The 16,067-nt window shown below is 41.0% G+C and overlaps 1 protein-coding gene across 7 annotated transcripts in view; it reads right to left on the bottom strand.

Moving 5' to 3' along the window:
• Positions 1 to 1,301: 1,301 nt before the first annotated feature.
• The window catches only part of AMOT (angiomotin), a 62,545-nt gene continuing 47,779 nt past the window's right edge, over positions 1,302 to 16,067 (bottom strand). For all 7 annotated transcript variants that reach the window (XM_081125055.1, XM_081125057.1, XM_081125059.1 and 4 more), the window contains 4 exons: positions 8,385 to 8,507; positions 7,167 to 7,399; positions 5,412 to 6,056; positions 1,302 to 5,060 (listed from right to left, as the gene is read on the bottom strand). In XM_081125055.1, the coding sequence (XP_080981181.1) occupies positions 4,963 to 5,060; positions 5,412 to 6,056; positions 7,167 to 7,399; positions 8,385 to 8,507 (1,099 nt within the window). In that variant the 3' untranslated portion in view covers positions 1,302 to 4,962. The remainder of the gene's footprint in view (positions 5,061 to 5,411; positions 6,057 to 7,166; positions 7,400 to 8,384; positions 8,508 to 16,067) is intronic.

The following is a 16,067-nucleotide window of genomic DNA, read 5'->3' as shown; positions in this document are numbered from 1 at the left end:
TTTTTAAGCTTCAGGGCCTTTTGCATAATGACATGTAATATGTAGTTATTCAACAACTCATGCATGTCTGAAACCATTGGTCAAGGCAAAGGCAAATGACAAAAACATGGGAGCCAAAACACATCTGAGGAGTGAGTACTTGTGATGTGGTATGAAATTCTGGGGTTGTGAACATTTTCCTTTTTGTAAGCTAAGGCACTCAGGGGTCTTCACTCAAATACCAGGGTGACTGCCAATAAATGTAGAAAGTGTTCTAAGACCAAATCACTTATACTCTTTTTTGTCCAATAAAAACCTTCCTGGGATAAGATGGAAGTGGAGAAGGTGGGAAGCAGGAGGTGTTTGTTTCTGCAACAGTGCAACTCATAGACTGTGCAAATCACTTATCACAGTAGGGTGGACCCATAGGGAGGAAGATGAAGTACCACACAGATAATCAGATCAGTTATAATACTGGATAATATCTGGAAAGTCTCCTACGGAGTGATCTTTGGGAGGAACACTCGGTTATTCTTCCTACAAATAACTGTTGATTTAGAATCAGGCACAATATATATCTGAAAGGAATATTTCAGAAAACTTTGTAAGGTGTGGTTAACTTGAGACCATCTTCTTTGCCCTGAAAAAGAGGAGTGGGCTTTCACTCTTCAAAGTGCTCATCGTAAGTATGGAGAGAAATGCAGTCCAACTTAATAAAAAGTATAATTTAGGATGAATTCTTTACCCTCTCTCCATTAATTTTGAAACACCGGTCAAGCCTATTGCACTGAGAAAGTGTCAGTCATTTCCAAGCCTGTGGGGATCTTGTCTCCCAGTCAGGCTGGGACTCAGTGGTAAACAGGAGACATAGGGACAGCAGTGTAAAGGCAGCTTTAACATTTTCAGTGAAAAGAGCCAATTTGTTTGTGGTATTGATTTGCTTTTAATAACAAGCTCCTTCAACCAAAACTGATGAATTGGCATAAGAACAAGGGTACAAAAGGAATATCAAGGGGCCTTCCAAAATGCTAACCAAATGAAGGGTTCTGTTTAGGGTGGCCATCATTTTATCCCTTGGAACCAGGAGATAAAAAGATGCAAAGTTTTTAATATATGCTGCCTGAATATTTAAAGAAACCGATGTGGTCAGTGGTGTTGTCTTAATACTTTATAATCACATTCCATATTTAAGCAAATGCAAATTCTGCTGCATTCTGCCCTGGAAAAGCAATTTCACTGCATACCGGGTTGAAAGTAATCACTGGTACAAGCTCAAATAAAACATCTATCAGGTAAACACCAAAGCATTTTCCACACAGTACTACATTTTAAAATAGCTAACTTTATTGTTAGTGAAAAGATAGGCACAGAGTGGATTCAAACCTGCTTAATTTTATTGGAACTAGCTCAGTTGATTACAGAATGAGGTCTTAATCATTATGGGGCCACATACATTTCAAATCAAAGGTGATTCTTCTCTAGCCATCTGCCAACCCCAGCTACCCATTTTACAAACACATGCCATTAATCATAAGGTAGACCGGAAGGAGGTTTGAAGGCTTCATGTAACCCATTGTTGCTACCAGAAAAAAATTCCCGACACCGGTCCTACTGATGATGGATGGCACTTGGAAGATATATTCCAAGGATCATGCCAGGCTGAAATTGGTGGCAATTAGCCCATAGCTGATGCCTTCCTTTGAAAACATGTTCAGTAAAAATGTACACATTTTAAGTAACAAATTCCATATGTGAATGAGCAATTGAGATAACAGGAGATTGTATGGCTAACAGACATGAGAATATAATTTATGAAAGTTAGTGCATATGTATACACCTTAAGTTGCCACATTATTAGTGTTTCGGCTCTTCATAAAAAGTAGTCTGCATAGGAAGTTTGTTCATTTTCCAATTGTTGTAAACACCCAACTTCGTAACAAGGAAAAGAGAATGTGATGGGTCTCTCAGTGTTTCCTATGGCAGATGATGGCAGGTATTTGAGGTTCCTGCTATCCTCTTATCCTGAAGCTCAAAAGCAGCACTGAAAACAAATCCTTCATTAAAATAAAATCAACAATGATTTTATAAGAAAGCTCAAGCTACTTTTAATTAAAAAAAATTGTTAATAAGAATTTTATAACAAGTAAAGTTTGTTCTAATGAAATTTTTCTGTACGTGGGACACTGAAGTGCAACTGACTTAGAAGGTCCCCAGAGACCACCACGCAGTCCAAGTTAAGACAACAAGGTCATCCTCCTGTTCTGAGGTGCCAGTAAAATGCATAGATAGGTAGGAGTCCAGAAAGATCCTCGAAGTGTTACATCCACACAATTGTGAAAAGGTGGCTACCTTGAGATTTCTCCCATAAACCTGAATTTTAAAAATGACACCTATTAGAGATCTTCTAGAAAGGCTTAATCTACCTCCTTCATAAACATAATACACTGACATGGACTTCTTCCATCTCTTAGATGTACAATTTATTTTAGCAAATTACCTGGGATTAAAAACTAAGCCAAAAGGGAATTCCTCTGGTGTGACGGGGCAGAGATGTAGAAAATTCAAAATAATACTTAACTAAGAACTTTCTCCTTTCCCAAAAATACATGAGCTTAAAGAGATGGCTGCCACACAGTGTGGAATGTATGACATCTGTCACCTTACAGAATGTAATTAAAACCATGGCTCCCAGAGCTATTGAAAATGCTGGCAATATGTTATAACCATGAAAGGAGTAAATGAAAGGTTTGTTTTTGTAGTTATTTATGTGTTTAGATAAAGTAGCAGTCCTGAAGTTTGATACCTGTTGATTTTACTATTTGAGTTATATTTCTCCTATGTATAAAGGGCAGTATGAATGAGTATTAATACAACTGCACTTTTAATTTCTATTTGGGATTCACTTAATAACTGAGGACTAATGTGTAGGATAATCACTTCATTATTAAAAATGCCAAGACTTGCTGACAAATCACATCCCTTTCCCTCTTATCTCTTCCTTCCCCACACACAAAATAATTCCTTTGGAAGGGAATTAGGAATGACACAAGAATACTGTGAAATAGACCATTCCTATACTTGCAGAGGAACCCTGTAAGATGATCCAAGACAGCCAATCTCCTAACAAGAGAAGAAGTGAGGTTTATATTTCAGGGCAGATGTTCCATGTGACTCCATATTGAAATCAGAATTAGGAAAGAGAAAAGGCACTGCAGGAGAGGCAAGATAGGAACTCAGAGCCCTGCACAAACTACTCAAGCCAGGGACATTTTACAAAATGCATGTGCCCTTGACTGTGAAGACACCTTTTCTTAAAAGGGGGCTTTTTGTACATAAGGGTTTCCCAAAGTAAGCATGGTATTTGGCAGAGTGGAAAACTGTGTTGTGGGATCTTGAAAAAGTCACTTAAACACTCCAGGTCTCAGATTCCTCATCACTAAAATGCCAGGGTAGGGGATTGTATTGTTAAAGTTCCTTCCAGCCACTATGCCTCACAATGTAATATATGAGGCCTACTCTTCTATTAATCTGCTTTCTAACTAACATATCCCCAAAACTCTACCCCCCACCCTTACATAACACTCCCGCTCCCCTCACCTCCCCCCATAGCCCTGAAAACTGGTATTAATGACATCGACAGTGGATTTATCATCTTAATGAAGGGTAAATGACACAGAGCAGAGACCTGTGGCAATAGGCAGCCCTTCTGTGTTCCTGGAGGCAGCCCATAGGCAAAGCTAGGAGCCATGGCCTCTTTGGTCCCTGCCCGCATGTACATTTCCTGCTGCTTTCCAAAAGTATTCTAAGGTGGAGTCACTAGCCATGAGAAGAAGGAGCTGAGAACATTGCTACAGCCCACCTCTCACCCAAGAGCAGCATAGTACTTGGGGCTTCTGATGCTAATCCCTTGGAGGTGATAGTCAAATACATCTAAGAATTTGGGAAAACAAAATGAGTTATTTCAAAGTAGTCACCAGAAATTCAAAGCCTTCAACCTGTCACCAAAAGTGCTTCCTCGTTTCTCAAATGATTGGCAATTTGAGACTGGTGACACAGCCAGTGAATTTGTGCTGAAGAAGAAATAGACACTAAGCAGATTGGTCTCAGGAAAGGCAAGCAAGCTGTTCATGGGCAGAAACAGACTACAAAGGCCTACATTCAGCAAGTACCTCATGCAGCTCTCCATCAAGGCCTCTGATGGTCTCACTCTCTAAGACAGAGGAAGCTTCAGCTAATTTACTCTCCTAGCAGCTGAAAGCAATATATTAATTACCCAAATGCATAAATTATTCCAGAGTATATATATGAATGTATGAACCTCCAAGAGGGAACCAAAAGAATCAACTTCCAAAGCACCACTGAAATGAAGAGAAAAGCAATCCCCTGGCACAGGGTAGCTGGGAAATTGGAAGGGAACATTAGCTCCAGCACCCTTCCCCACACCAATGCTCCCTAGCTTTCCTCCAGTCTACAAGGCTCCAAGAACTATTCCCTTTCATGAGCCCGAGGCAAGAGCTCTCTCTCTCTCTCTGGATGCTGCCTAGATGGTAACTCTACAGAGCAGCACACATGCAAATTCTCTCCGGCTTCCAACTTCTGAACTACCTTTTACATACTGTCTTCCAAACATACTGTGCTCTTCAATAAAAAATGATCTGGAATATAGAAATGCTAAACAAATTTAAGCACATTGAAAACATTGGTGAATATCCAGCTAGTAACAGTCTGAGCATTTGTATAAATCCAAACAATAACCTTTAGAGCACATTCTGATTGATTTGTCTTTAGAGGTACTCTCTCATGTACCAAAATAGACTGGAGTTCTTATGGCATTACCTAAGTACTATAATGTTTCAATAAAAAGTCCCTTTAAAAAACATTCCCCCAAACCCTTGTCCTCACCCTCAAAATAAGAACAACAAAAGGAAAAAAAAATGATTAAGAGCATTCTTGCTGATAAATTGCAGCTCTCGATTAGGCCATTTAAATGAGATATTCCACCATTTCTGCATCAGGCTCTTGTCCCAGGATCTGAACAGCAGCTTTTCTTTCCAGAGTATTGGAGTGGAAAATAGGACCATCTAAATAGAAATAAGGGGTTAGAAAACACTTAAGGACAGTGTAAAAAACACAAATTTCTAGAAATGGACAACTTTTAAAGCCCCTATGAAGCCAATGGCCAAGTGAGACATGCTTGCCACCATCTTGTTCACTTGAGCATTTATTTACTTCTACTGGGAGAACGGCCTCCACTCATCCCTGTTCCCATCCTAGTGTCATTTACAGACTCTGCCCTTATCTTTTCTGATTAATCTCCTTTAGAATATGAAAAACCTCCCTCCAAATGACCACCTATGCCCAAACAACAGGCACCAACAAACAAATCTGCAATTGAGGGCAGAATCAAAAGCTACCTGGTTGAGCATTAGTACCTGTCTTATCTGGATTACAGGTCAAATTTGGTATAGACAAACGCTGTGGTCCAGGAGTGGCAGTTGGAGTTGCAGGAGCCTCAGCAGGAGCCAGAGCTGGAGCTGGAGTTGGAGCTGGAGCTGGAGACACAGCTGCAGCCTGAGATGGAGTTGGTGTCTGAGTTTGAGCTAGAGCAGAAGCCTGAGCTGCTGCTGGAGCTGGAACCGGAGTTGGAGCCAGAGCTGGAACCAGAATGGGAGCAGCTGGAGCAACCTGAACAGCAGCGGCAGCAGCAGGAGCAACAGTAGCAGCAACAGCAGAGGCAGCAGCTGGAATCTGCACAGCAGCAGCTGGACAAACAGCTGCAGTAGTTGCTGGAGATGAGACAGCAGTGGCAGCAGCAGCAGCCACTGGAGCAGCAGCTACCATGGTGGTGGTGTTGGTGGCAGCATTGGCAGTGATGGCGGCAGCAGTGGCCACTGCAGCAGGAAGAGAGATTGGAGTAACAGCTGCAGTTTTGTTTGGTTCAGCTCCCCGTTCCGTTTGGGTGCTGCAGTCTCGGCTGCCTGTCTTAGAGTGAGCTGAGAGCAGGGGAGTTGAGGGCGGCACTGGCGAGGGTGTAGAAGGGACAGACTCAGCACGGTAGTCTCCACCCAGGAGAATACCTACAAAGGGAAGAGGGAAAGAGGTTAGAAAACTATACTTTATTCAAATATAGACATCTCATGACCTCTTTTTCCTTGTAGAGGTCCGGGAGAAATATGAATGGGTCTAAATTCTTTACTTTGTCCTCATGTGAACCCACAAATCAGTTTGTCAGGCACCTCCCATCAGAGCTAGAAGTTTCTTTCAGACTTGGTAGATCCCTTCTGGTTCCCATTCGCCAAGCCCCAGAACATTGTATTAAACCTTTAAGTGTCCTAGGTATGTGTTTTGATTTATTTTTCCAATGGTGATTGATTCCCACTGAACTGTCAGAATGATTCTACTTGGTTCCACTTACAACTAACACTATCCATTACTAGACAGCTGGAAAGGATGGGTGGAAGAAGTCTGCAGTCACACATGTGTGCTAATAACTGTGTGATCTAAGGTTCTAAGCATAACCATCGTCCCCAAAGTGCCTGCTCTAACTAAAGGACATGCAAGTGTCAGAAAACCAAGAAAGGTATTAGAAGCAACAAAAGAGCTAAAATTAAAATGCACACAGCTTGCATCCTTAGGCTCTAACAATGCGCTTCATGGTATTCCAAATACTTCTGGGGTTTTGATTAGAAGGGAAGGAATGGACCGGGAAGATATTAAAAAGTACATTCTATTCTCATCTCAGAACATTCTGGTAACAAAAGCCTGCCACCCAACTCCATTTAGCTTAACTAGTCTTTGAATTTTATGGGAGAAAAAAACATAGAAAAAGCTGGAATTTTGAAAATTTTAATGGCATGAAGGCTATATGGGATTTGAACAAAAGGTCCCACAGGGTAAAGGCCAAATCTGAGAACCTTATAGAAAAAACAAGTTATTTTCCTTCCCATCCAAATAGAACAGGATTCTTATCTTCTAAGGCCTTGGCTTCAACCAATGTTCTCTCGGTGAGACTTCACAACGTGGTGGAGCTCCTAATATGCAGCTAGCCTCTCAGGAGGACCCAAACTGCTATATCTTCCTCTCTAGAATCTGGAGCATCATGCCTATCCCTTGCTGTGTGGGTGCATATTTAAGTCATGGCTCTCTTTAAATATATCACTTTAACCTTCCTTATTTATTGTCATTACCTAGGCTCCCCTTCCAGCTCTTGTCATCCCGCTTCTCTTCCACAATGGGGGTGCCAGTCAGGGTGGCAGCATGGGAAAGCAAGCCTGATCCAGCATTTGAAATGGACATCAGAGACTTTGCTGGTCGCATGGATGACAGCTGCTCCGTCTTACTAGGTTCCTTCCGGGAACGCTGCTGTAGTACTTTGATCATGGCATCCTTCTCAATAATCTGAGCATGGAGGGTCTTAATCCTAGGAGTCAAAGACAAAGAACATATAAAGACCTTGTTCTGACCTTACTGCCTACATGGACTTGAGCTTCTATTATCTTTTTGACTAAGGGGTGGTGCAGTTATTTCTGAGTTGTAAATCAAGGGACAGTGTGCTGCATTTTTTAAAATATGCCTTTCTGCCCGGCTGGTGTGGCTCAGCAGTTAAGCATCGATCTAGGATCCAGGAGATCATGGTTCGATTCTCAGTCAGGGCATGTGCTCAGGTTTCGGGCTCAATCCACAGTGGGGGGCGGTGTGCAGGAGGCAGCCGATCAATCACCGATGCTTCTCTCTCTCTCTCTCTGTTTCCCTTCCTCTCTCTGAAATCAATAAATATATATTTTTTAAAAATGCCTTTCTGCACACCCAGATGGATAGAGCAGAGCATCTAGGAGTTGATGCTTAAATTTTAGGAAGCCAAAGTAAAATATTTGTGAAAAGAAGGCTGTATATGAGAGTAAACTGACATAGTGGGTGCTGTAGTAAAGAATCTGAGTCAACAGAAATGAAATCAGTGAGAAGATGAGAACTTCTATAAATGGGCCACAACCTTCAGGTAATAAGTAAGTGATTATGAGTTTATAAGAGACATCAGGTACAGCATAAGTGGATGTTCTTTTACTGAACACTCTGCAGTATAACAGGGTTGAGGTACAGTGCTAGAAAGAATACCCCAGAGTGCAAATACCCCAGAGTGCAGTTCTGGCAGAAGGCAGATGGAAAGCAATTACCAGGGCCAATGGGAAAAGCAACACGACTTGGAATTCCACAGTGAGTGGGGCTGATCAAGGTAAAGGTCATTGCATCTCAAGTCCTAAGTAACAGGCTGGCAGGAGTGTAGAGGTGGGGGAGTCTACATTACCAGGTTTCCCAGTTGTGAATGAAGATGCTTGCCCTTTCCTACTGACATATCTGGTCTTCATACCAACTTTTCAGATCCACTAGGGTCCGGGTCAACATTTTACCTGCCCTCCATATCAAGGCAACGCTTGTTGGCCATCAAGATTTCTTCCTCTTCCTTCTGGATGCGAGCTTCTAGAGCTGTGTCATAGCTGGTGTTAGGAGAGTGGCTGATGACTGTTGTGTCCCTGGGAAGGAAAATGGCAGTAACGATAATGAGAGGGCAGCAAAAATCAATAAATCCTATCCCCTTCCTAAGTCAAAGATATTGCTGGGAAAGCCCTAAACTGAAATCAAACTTCTTAGGAATGATTAGTTTCTCGGTGACTTACTGATAAGAGCTTTCAAGATAAGAAACTCCAGCTTTCCAAGCTAGAAGAGGTTACTGGCCTGGAAGTCTCTGCAAAAGTCAGTGAGGGATTCTATGAGAGGTGTGCACAGGTTTGCCTTCAAAACCAAGCAGACATCCTTCCAAAACCTTCTGGTTTTAAGATTACAGCCAAGCAATAGGAGAATATTTATATTTCCACTTTATATTATTTATATTACATATAAGATATTATATATTTCCACTTTACTCTCACAACAATCATAAAATGAAAAAAAAAGACAGATTTTGAATGAGGTCAGAGAACTTCATCCAAAACGTACTAAAGAGCTATTGCTACAGATGAATAGCATTAACTAACCTGAGTGCTAGAAACAAACTATAGACATGTCAATTGGTAGGGCATGTGAGCTAAGTGAGAAGCAGGGCCTTTGAGTCAGTGCCATGTGATTCCTATCTAACCTGAATATGAAACATTCTGGTTCCAACCACTGAGTCTCCCCCAACTAATTGACTGTTCTCTTGCCAGAGTCCCAACTGCATGAGGGACCATCATGTTCCACCTGAAAGTGTCTCAAGCCATTGACTTAAAGATTAATTGATAAGGGGAGAGAGAGAGATAGAGAGAGAAGGAGAGAGAGAGGGAGAGGGAGAGAGAAAAAAGAAGAGAGTCTAGCCATGGGTAAGGCTGATGTCTAATTAGCAGAAGTGAAAAACAAGGGAATCCTTTATTCTGTTGATAAGTGAGGTCATTACATCTTCCTTTAGTTCATTCACAACTAGAGGTAGAGAAAGAGGATAGGGAATGAAGACTACTGGATCTTATTTGAGTAATTTGGAGGGAAAGAAAAGAGATTAGGAAGAATATTGATGCAATTATATTGCTCTTAAAGGAAATCAGACAATAGGCTGGGAAAACAATGAACTGGCGCTGCTTCATTTTATTTCCTATTAGAACACCGACCTGTGGGAGAACTCCAGGCATATTTTCTGCTGGCAGCTAGCTGTGTTCTCTTAGCTTAGAGATTGTGATGAGTGCAGATGAGAGCCAAGGGGCAATGGAATGAAGAGGCAGAAAGTTGGTATCAAAGTTGGGAAATTTTGGTGTGCTTCTACATAAATGCTGTTCCCCAAAACATTTGCGCCTTATATGCAAGGTAGAAAGGACTTATTTGAATTGGGAAATAATTGGAGAGCAAGAAGAGGAAGGACTACAATGGCTCTCATCATTTGCTAAATTCAAAATATTTTAGCATCTCAGAATTCTACACTTGCTTTAGAGCAGTTCACTTGCTTGAAGTCCTACTGGGAATGGCCGTGGAGTTCCAAAGTACCCAGGAAGAAGTGGCATTGTATAGAGGTTGAGAGCACGGGTTCTGACTATAGACCACACCAGGGTCAAGTCCAAGCCTTCCCAAGTACGCTGCCACTAACAAACTATATGAGCTCAGGAAGTCAGTTACTTGCTATAAGCCTCAGTCTCCTCGTATGCAAAATGGAAATAATAATCGTCCCTATATCTCATGGGATCTTTAAGGGATAAAACTGAAGTATGCATGAAAGATATATAGTGCCATACACAGTAAAAACACTCAACAAAGTTATCTATTATTAGGAGAGAAAAGCATAGGTAGAAGGAGAATAACATTGGAGAGAGTCTGAGTTGAAAGAATTCCAGCTCTTGGTATAATCCTGGAGGCATTTCCTGCAGTACAGAGCTCCAATGTGATCGCTGAAGCTTCAGAGCCAGACCTCCCTAAAAAGTGCCTGGTATCTATGGACACTGGGAACTTGAGCATATGGTTGGTCACTGGGGGAGCCAGTGCTGGCTCACTGCCATATTCATTGCATAAAAGACCATTTGGGGGACTCAGAGCCCTGCCAGCTAATTGATATGGACACTGTGAGCTCCTCAGGAATGGAGCCTGAAAATGTGGGGCACTTAGTGAATTCCTATAGAGCTGCCAGGACAGCCTTCAACATCAATCTCCTTTCTAGAAGATGGGCTACTAAGCCAATGGCTTAGGCAAAAGCAAGCAAGCACAGTGTTTGTAGAAGCAACTTGACCTGCTAACTTCCAATACTGTAAGAAGATTCTTAAGCATATCAGTAGAGAGATGCTGGGCTTGAAAATGCAACCTGAAAATTCCAAATCCTATATCCCTGAATTTGCCACCCCTCATCTCCAATTCTGAAGTAAACAGCTTCTAGAAACTCTCTCTCCAGTCTTCTTCTCTCTCCTTCCTTTCTCCAGCCAAGTTATCCCCATCATGTTACTTCCATTGCTTTCTAGAATGTCACCCATGACCTCCTAATTAAAATATCAAGTAACCTTTTAAACTTCAAGTCTATCTATCTTTTCATACAGGTAGCATCCTTTGGTTTATGTACTATGTAAACTCAACCATGAGTACAGCTGTGTTTGAAGTTACTAGGGGGTTGGAGAGTGGCTAGACAAGGATAAGACTAGTTCCTGACTGCAGAAAACTTGTAAGGGAGAACAAAATAGTTAATAATTAATTATTACAGAAATGAGTTTGGACTTTACTCCAATTGGCACTGAAAATAATTAGAGCTTTTCGAGGGGAATGCAATGATCCCAGCTGTGTGTTAGGACGAGAGCGTTATCTCTTGCTGAAATGTGATGTAGGGATCAGAGGAGCAATAATACTAGACACAGGCAGACCAGGCAGAAAGGTTATATTGTAATAATCCCAGCAAGAGATACTGAAAACAGGAACCAGTGAAGGGAACAGGGAGATGGGAACAGACTATAGGAGGCAGAGCTACTAGAACTTGGGGACTGTCAAAATTTGTGTACTAGGGTGTGAGAAGGATGAGAACTTTGTTGTTTATAATTCAAATGACTAAAAAAGATGTCATGCTACTCATTTTCTGAGATAGGAAACCAAGGGCAGATTTTTTTTCAAAAACAATATAATGGGTTTTGAGTTTAGGTACCTTGGTGTTAAAGTGTCCTATAAGTAGCCATATAACAATATCCAAAAAGTTGTTGAAATGTCAAACTTTAATTTTTTTTAAATATATCTTTATGATTTTAGAGAGAGGAAGGGGGGAGAGGGGGGGAGAAAGAGAGAGAAACATCAATGATGAGTCACTGATTGGCTGCTTCCTGCACTCTCCCTGCTGGGGGAGCGAGCCCACAACCCCCGGCATGTGCCCTGACCAGGAACCAAACCGCGATCTCCTGGATCCTAGGTCAATGCTCAACCACTGAGCCACACCCGACCAGGCTCTAACTTTAATTTTTGAGATGTCAGAGTTACTACTTGAAGCTATAATACAGAACACGGTAACTAAGACAATGTAGAATAGGAAGAAAGCTGAGGATGGAAACTGAGAAAGGCCTATGATGAAGGAAAAAGTAGACATGTGTAATGTGTGTGACCAGCTTCTAACTCCTGATTTCCCTTTCTTCCTTCTTTCCCAGATTTACTTTGCCCGAATTAAAAAGGAAACTTGCACATTCTGAGAAAGGTAGCAACCTGATTTAACAAATGTAAACTCATAAATTACATGGTTAATCAAGTGTTTTATCTTTTTATCCTTTTGCTCTCTTCAGAAATAAATTCATGGTTTGTGAACTGAACCTAAAAATCTGAACTGCCAACTCGGTTCTTCTGGGATTGAACACATACTTGGTAGTAATTTTCTTCATCTATATTAAGCATCTAGAGAGGAATCTTTAGGGACACAATAATACAGAGTTGTAATATAGGTCCTATTATTTTAATTATTTATAATATTTTTAATCCTCACCCAAGAACATGTTTTTATTGATTTTAGAGAGAGGAAGGGAGAGGAAGAGGGAGAGAGAGAAAGAAACATTGATATGAGAGAGAAACATTGATCGGTTGCCCCCATATGCACCCTAACTGGGGATCGAGCCCAAAACCTGGGCATGTGCCCTGACTGGGAATCGAACCCAAGACCCTTCGGTGCATGAGATGAGAATCCAATCAACTGAGACACACCGGCCAGGGCTATTTATATTTCTAAGTGAGTAAATAATAAGCTTCAAATAGTAACTCTTGAACAGGTAATAATCCCTATTTCATCATCTTTGAAATCATGGTATCTGGGAGGCAGGAGAGTATAGTGGTTAAGGTGTCAAAAATGTAGATTTAAATCCTGGTTCTTCTGCCTCTTACTAGTTGTGTGTGACCTTGGGCAAACTATTTAAGCTGTGACTTAGTTTCCTTATTTGTAGAATGTATAATAGTACTTATCTGAAAGAATTATTTTGAGGATGAGCAATAATTTTAAAGTGCTTAGAAGAGTACCTTATACAGTAAATACTCAATGTGATTTCTTGCATTAACATCTTTCCCTTTGACAAGATGTGCTTCATAGAATCAAAGTGCAGGAAGGAGTATAGATAGATTACCTAATATGTCTTCTCACCTGAAGAAAGACAGCTGTCTATTCTTATGTTAAAAATCTGTATTTTAGCCCAGCCAGGCGTGGCTCAGCAGTTTAGTGTTGACCCAGGATCCAGGCGATCGGGGTTCTATCCCCGGTCAGGGCACATGCCTGGGTTGCAGGCTCGATCCTCAGTTGGGGGCATGCAGGAGGCAGCCGATCAATGACTCTCTCATCATTGTTGTTTCTATCTCTCTATCCCTCTCTAGGAAATCAATAAAGATATATATTTTTTAAATCTGTATTTTATTATTCACAAAGGCCAAACACTGGAAACAATGGAAATAGCCATTATCAAGTGGATGGATAAACAACTGTGGCAAATCCATACCATGGAACATTACTCAGCAATAAAAGGAATAAACCACTGATATGTGCATCAACTTGGATGAATCTCAAAATAATTATGATGAGTGAAAGAAGTCAATCAAAGAGTACATACTATATGACTCCTTTCATATGACATTCTAGAAAAGGCAAAATTATAGTGACAAAAAGATTAGTTGTCTTGGGACATGCATGGGAGGAAGGGATGGAGTTAAAGGGGCACAAAGACACTGTAGAATGTATCCGCTATCATGATTGTGGTGGTGGCTACATAATTGTATACAATTACTAACATTCATCAAACCATACACTTAAAATGGATGATTTTTAATATGTAAAGTATAGCTTAATTGAAAAAACTACAATTACCATTAACACCATCCAAAAACATTTCCTAATTGTGCAACCTGTTAGTTCCCAGCTCTTATGATGGGAACATATTAAGTTTGAGATACCAGAAGAATACGTAGAAACCAAGCAGGCCATTAAAATGGGGCACTAGCTTTCAGAATTTCAATTATAGAATTAGAAATCATCTCCTTTCTTTCATTCTTCCTTTCCCCTTCCTTCCTTTTTTCTTTCCTTCCTCCCTTATTCAAATATATGTTGGGCACTTTCCATCTGCAGCCAATATCCTGGGCACCTAAAAATTATTTTGGAAGAAAATAGGATCCTGTATAAAGCTTTTATCACAAAAAAGAGACAAAGAGCAGACCTTGGTTAATACCTATATTTTGGGCTTGGAGGAGGGAGCATGAAACCATTGGACAGAAAAGGAAGAACAGGAGATGTTGGAAGGGAAGGCAGAAGAGCCCACAGGTTCTGAAATAGTTTTTTGAATGTTACCTTCCAAATTTGAAATCTTTTAAAGAAAAAAAAAAAAAAAGAGGAAACCAATTTCTGTGGCAGAGCGTTAAGAGGTACTATCTTTGTAAACATAGCATAATTCTAGAAATGGAAGGGTCTGAAGGAATCACCTAGCCCAATTCTCCTTTTACAGCAATTTGGAAACAATCTCTATTGAATGAATGCCTATTGGATTAATAGGCATTCAACAGGCACACAGTCCAGATATGGAACATTCGCCTGAGGAGCTATCATAAGGTGTCCTACCAGGAGGGAACTGGTTGCTTTTTACCATATTAAATGATAAGCATACACATTTTACTCAAAACAGTGACAACTTTCTACCTGGTGATTTAAAGGAATTCAATTTAAATTAAATTTACCTTGTGGAAGCCAACAGATTCTGGAAAGAACTCTACTTGAAAGGGGTTTCCCCTAGTACTCAAAACTTCCCAGGAAGGAAGGAAGGGGGGTCATTTCTTCATACCAGGCCCAGTGACAACTTCCTCACTTTCTTTCCTGCATCTTGACCTGGAGTCTTACTCTGAAGTCAGTTTCAGCAATGAACCTCCCAGGACTAAGAACCCTGGCTTTCCAGCATTTTCTCACACTGCATACCTTCATGAGCCATATCTTTCTAAGTTTGTGCCCAAAGACAGTAAAACTGCCTTGCATCTCCTTTTCAGTGTTAGAATTTCCTGAATAAATTCTGAACAAGTGCTGGGCACAGGTGTTTTCTTGGGAGCGAGGAGCTAAAATTAGAATTAATTCTGCTTCTAATCTACCTGCAAACTTCTTGACCACCCTGTAGCACAGCTGGGGATTCTGTGCATTCTAACGCCACACTGGCATGTACTGAGCACACTGTTCTCAGAAAACAAAAACAGGTAAACTTAAGTCCATGAGGAATTCAAAGTCAAGACACAGGCAATTTTAATGTCTTTAAGGTTTATAGGGGACATCAGGAGGCAGACAGAGAAATGTAAGATGTCTTTCAGGAGAACTGGAAATAGGTTTACAAACCACCAGTCCAGCTCTTAAGCACTGGCCTCCCTCTGATTTGGCAAGAGAAGGCTCAAAACAAAGTGAATGAACTTCCCCCTCCACACACACATTCCAGCTCAAAGTCTGGCAAGTGCTTCCAGACTCTTCCTGCTCACCATGTTTAGGAGAATGTTAAAAACAACACCGTGGTTCTTTTTTTTCTTCTTCTTTTTAAATCCTCACCAAGGATATTTTTTTCCATCAGAAAGAGTGAAAGGGAGAGAGACAGAAAAATTGATGTAGGAGACACGTTGATTGGTTGCTTCCCACATGTGCCCCGACTGGGGACAGGGATCCAGCTGCAACCGAGGTACGTGCCCTTGGCTAGAATCAAACCCAGGACCCTTCAGCCTGACGGCCGGCGCTCTAACCACTGAGCCAAACCAGTTAGGGCAACACTGTGGTTCTTAATAACTTCCTGGATACAGACCGTAATGGGGGCAACATGCTATAGGCCACCTTGAATACCCAACTCCAGACCAAGGTTCTGTCTATATCTCCACAACACATGTCATCTCATGATTTGCATTTAGTTTTTGTCATTGTTTCATTCTTTCCCAAATGATGATTATGAATAGCAGAGAGCCAGACAAACTGGATAGGCACATTGTGCCCTCTAAGGATCAATAATTAAGGCTTATAATGTGAAAAGGGAGCAAATAAGCAAAAATATTTTTTAAATCCTCCTGCCACTTTCTCTCCCTTATCAAATAGAATGTGACTACTTACATGTGATGGACTCATGGGCACAGAAAATGTA

The sequence above is a fragment of the Miniopterus schreibersii genome, assembly GCF_964146895.1.
Source record: "Miniopterus schreibersii genome assembly, chromosome: X".
NCBI lineage: Eukaryota > Metazoa > Chordata > Mammalia > Chiroptera > Miniopteridae > Miniopterus > Miniopterus schreibersii.
Note: the sequence above shows the minus strand (reverse complement) of the source record. Positions and strands in the feature narration are given on the sequence as shown.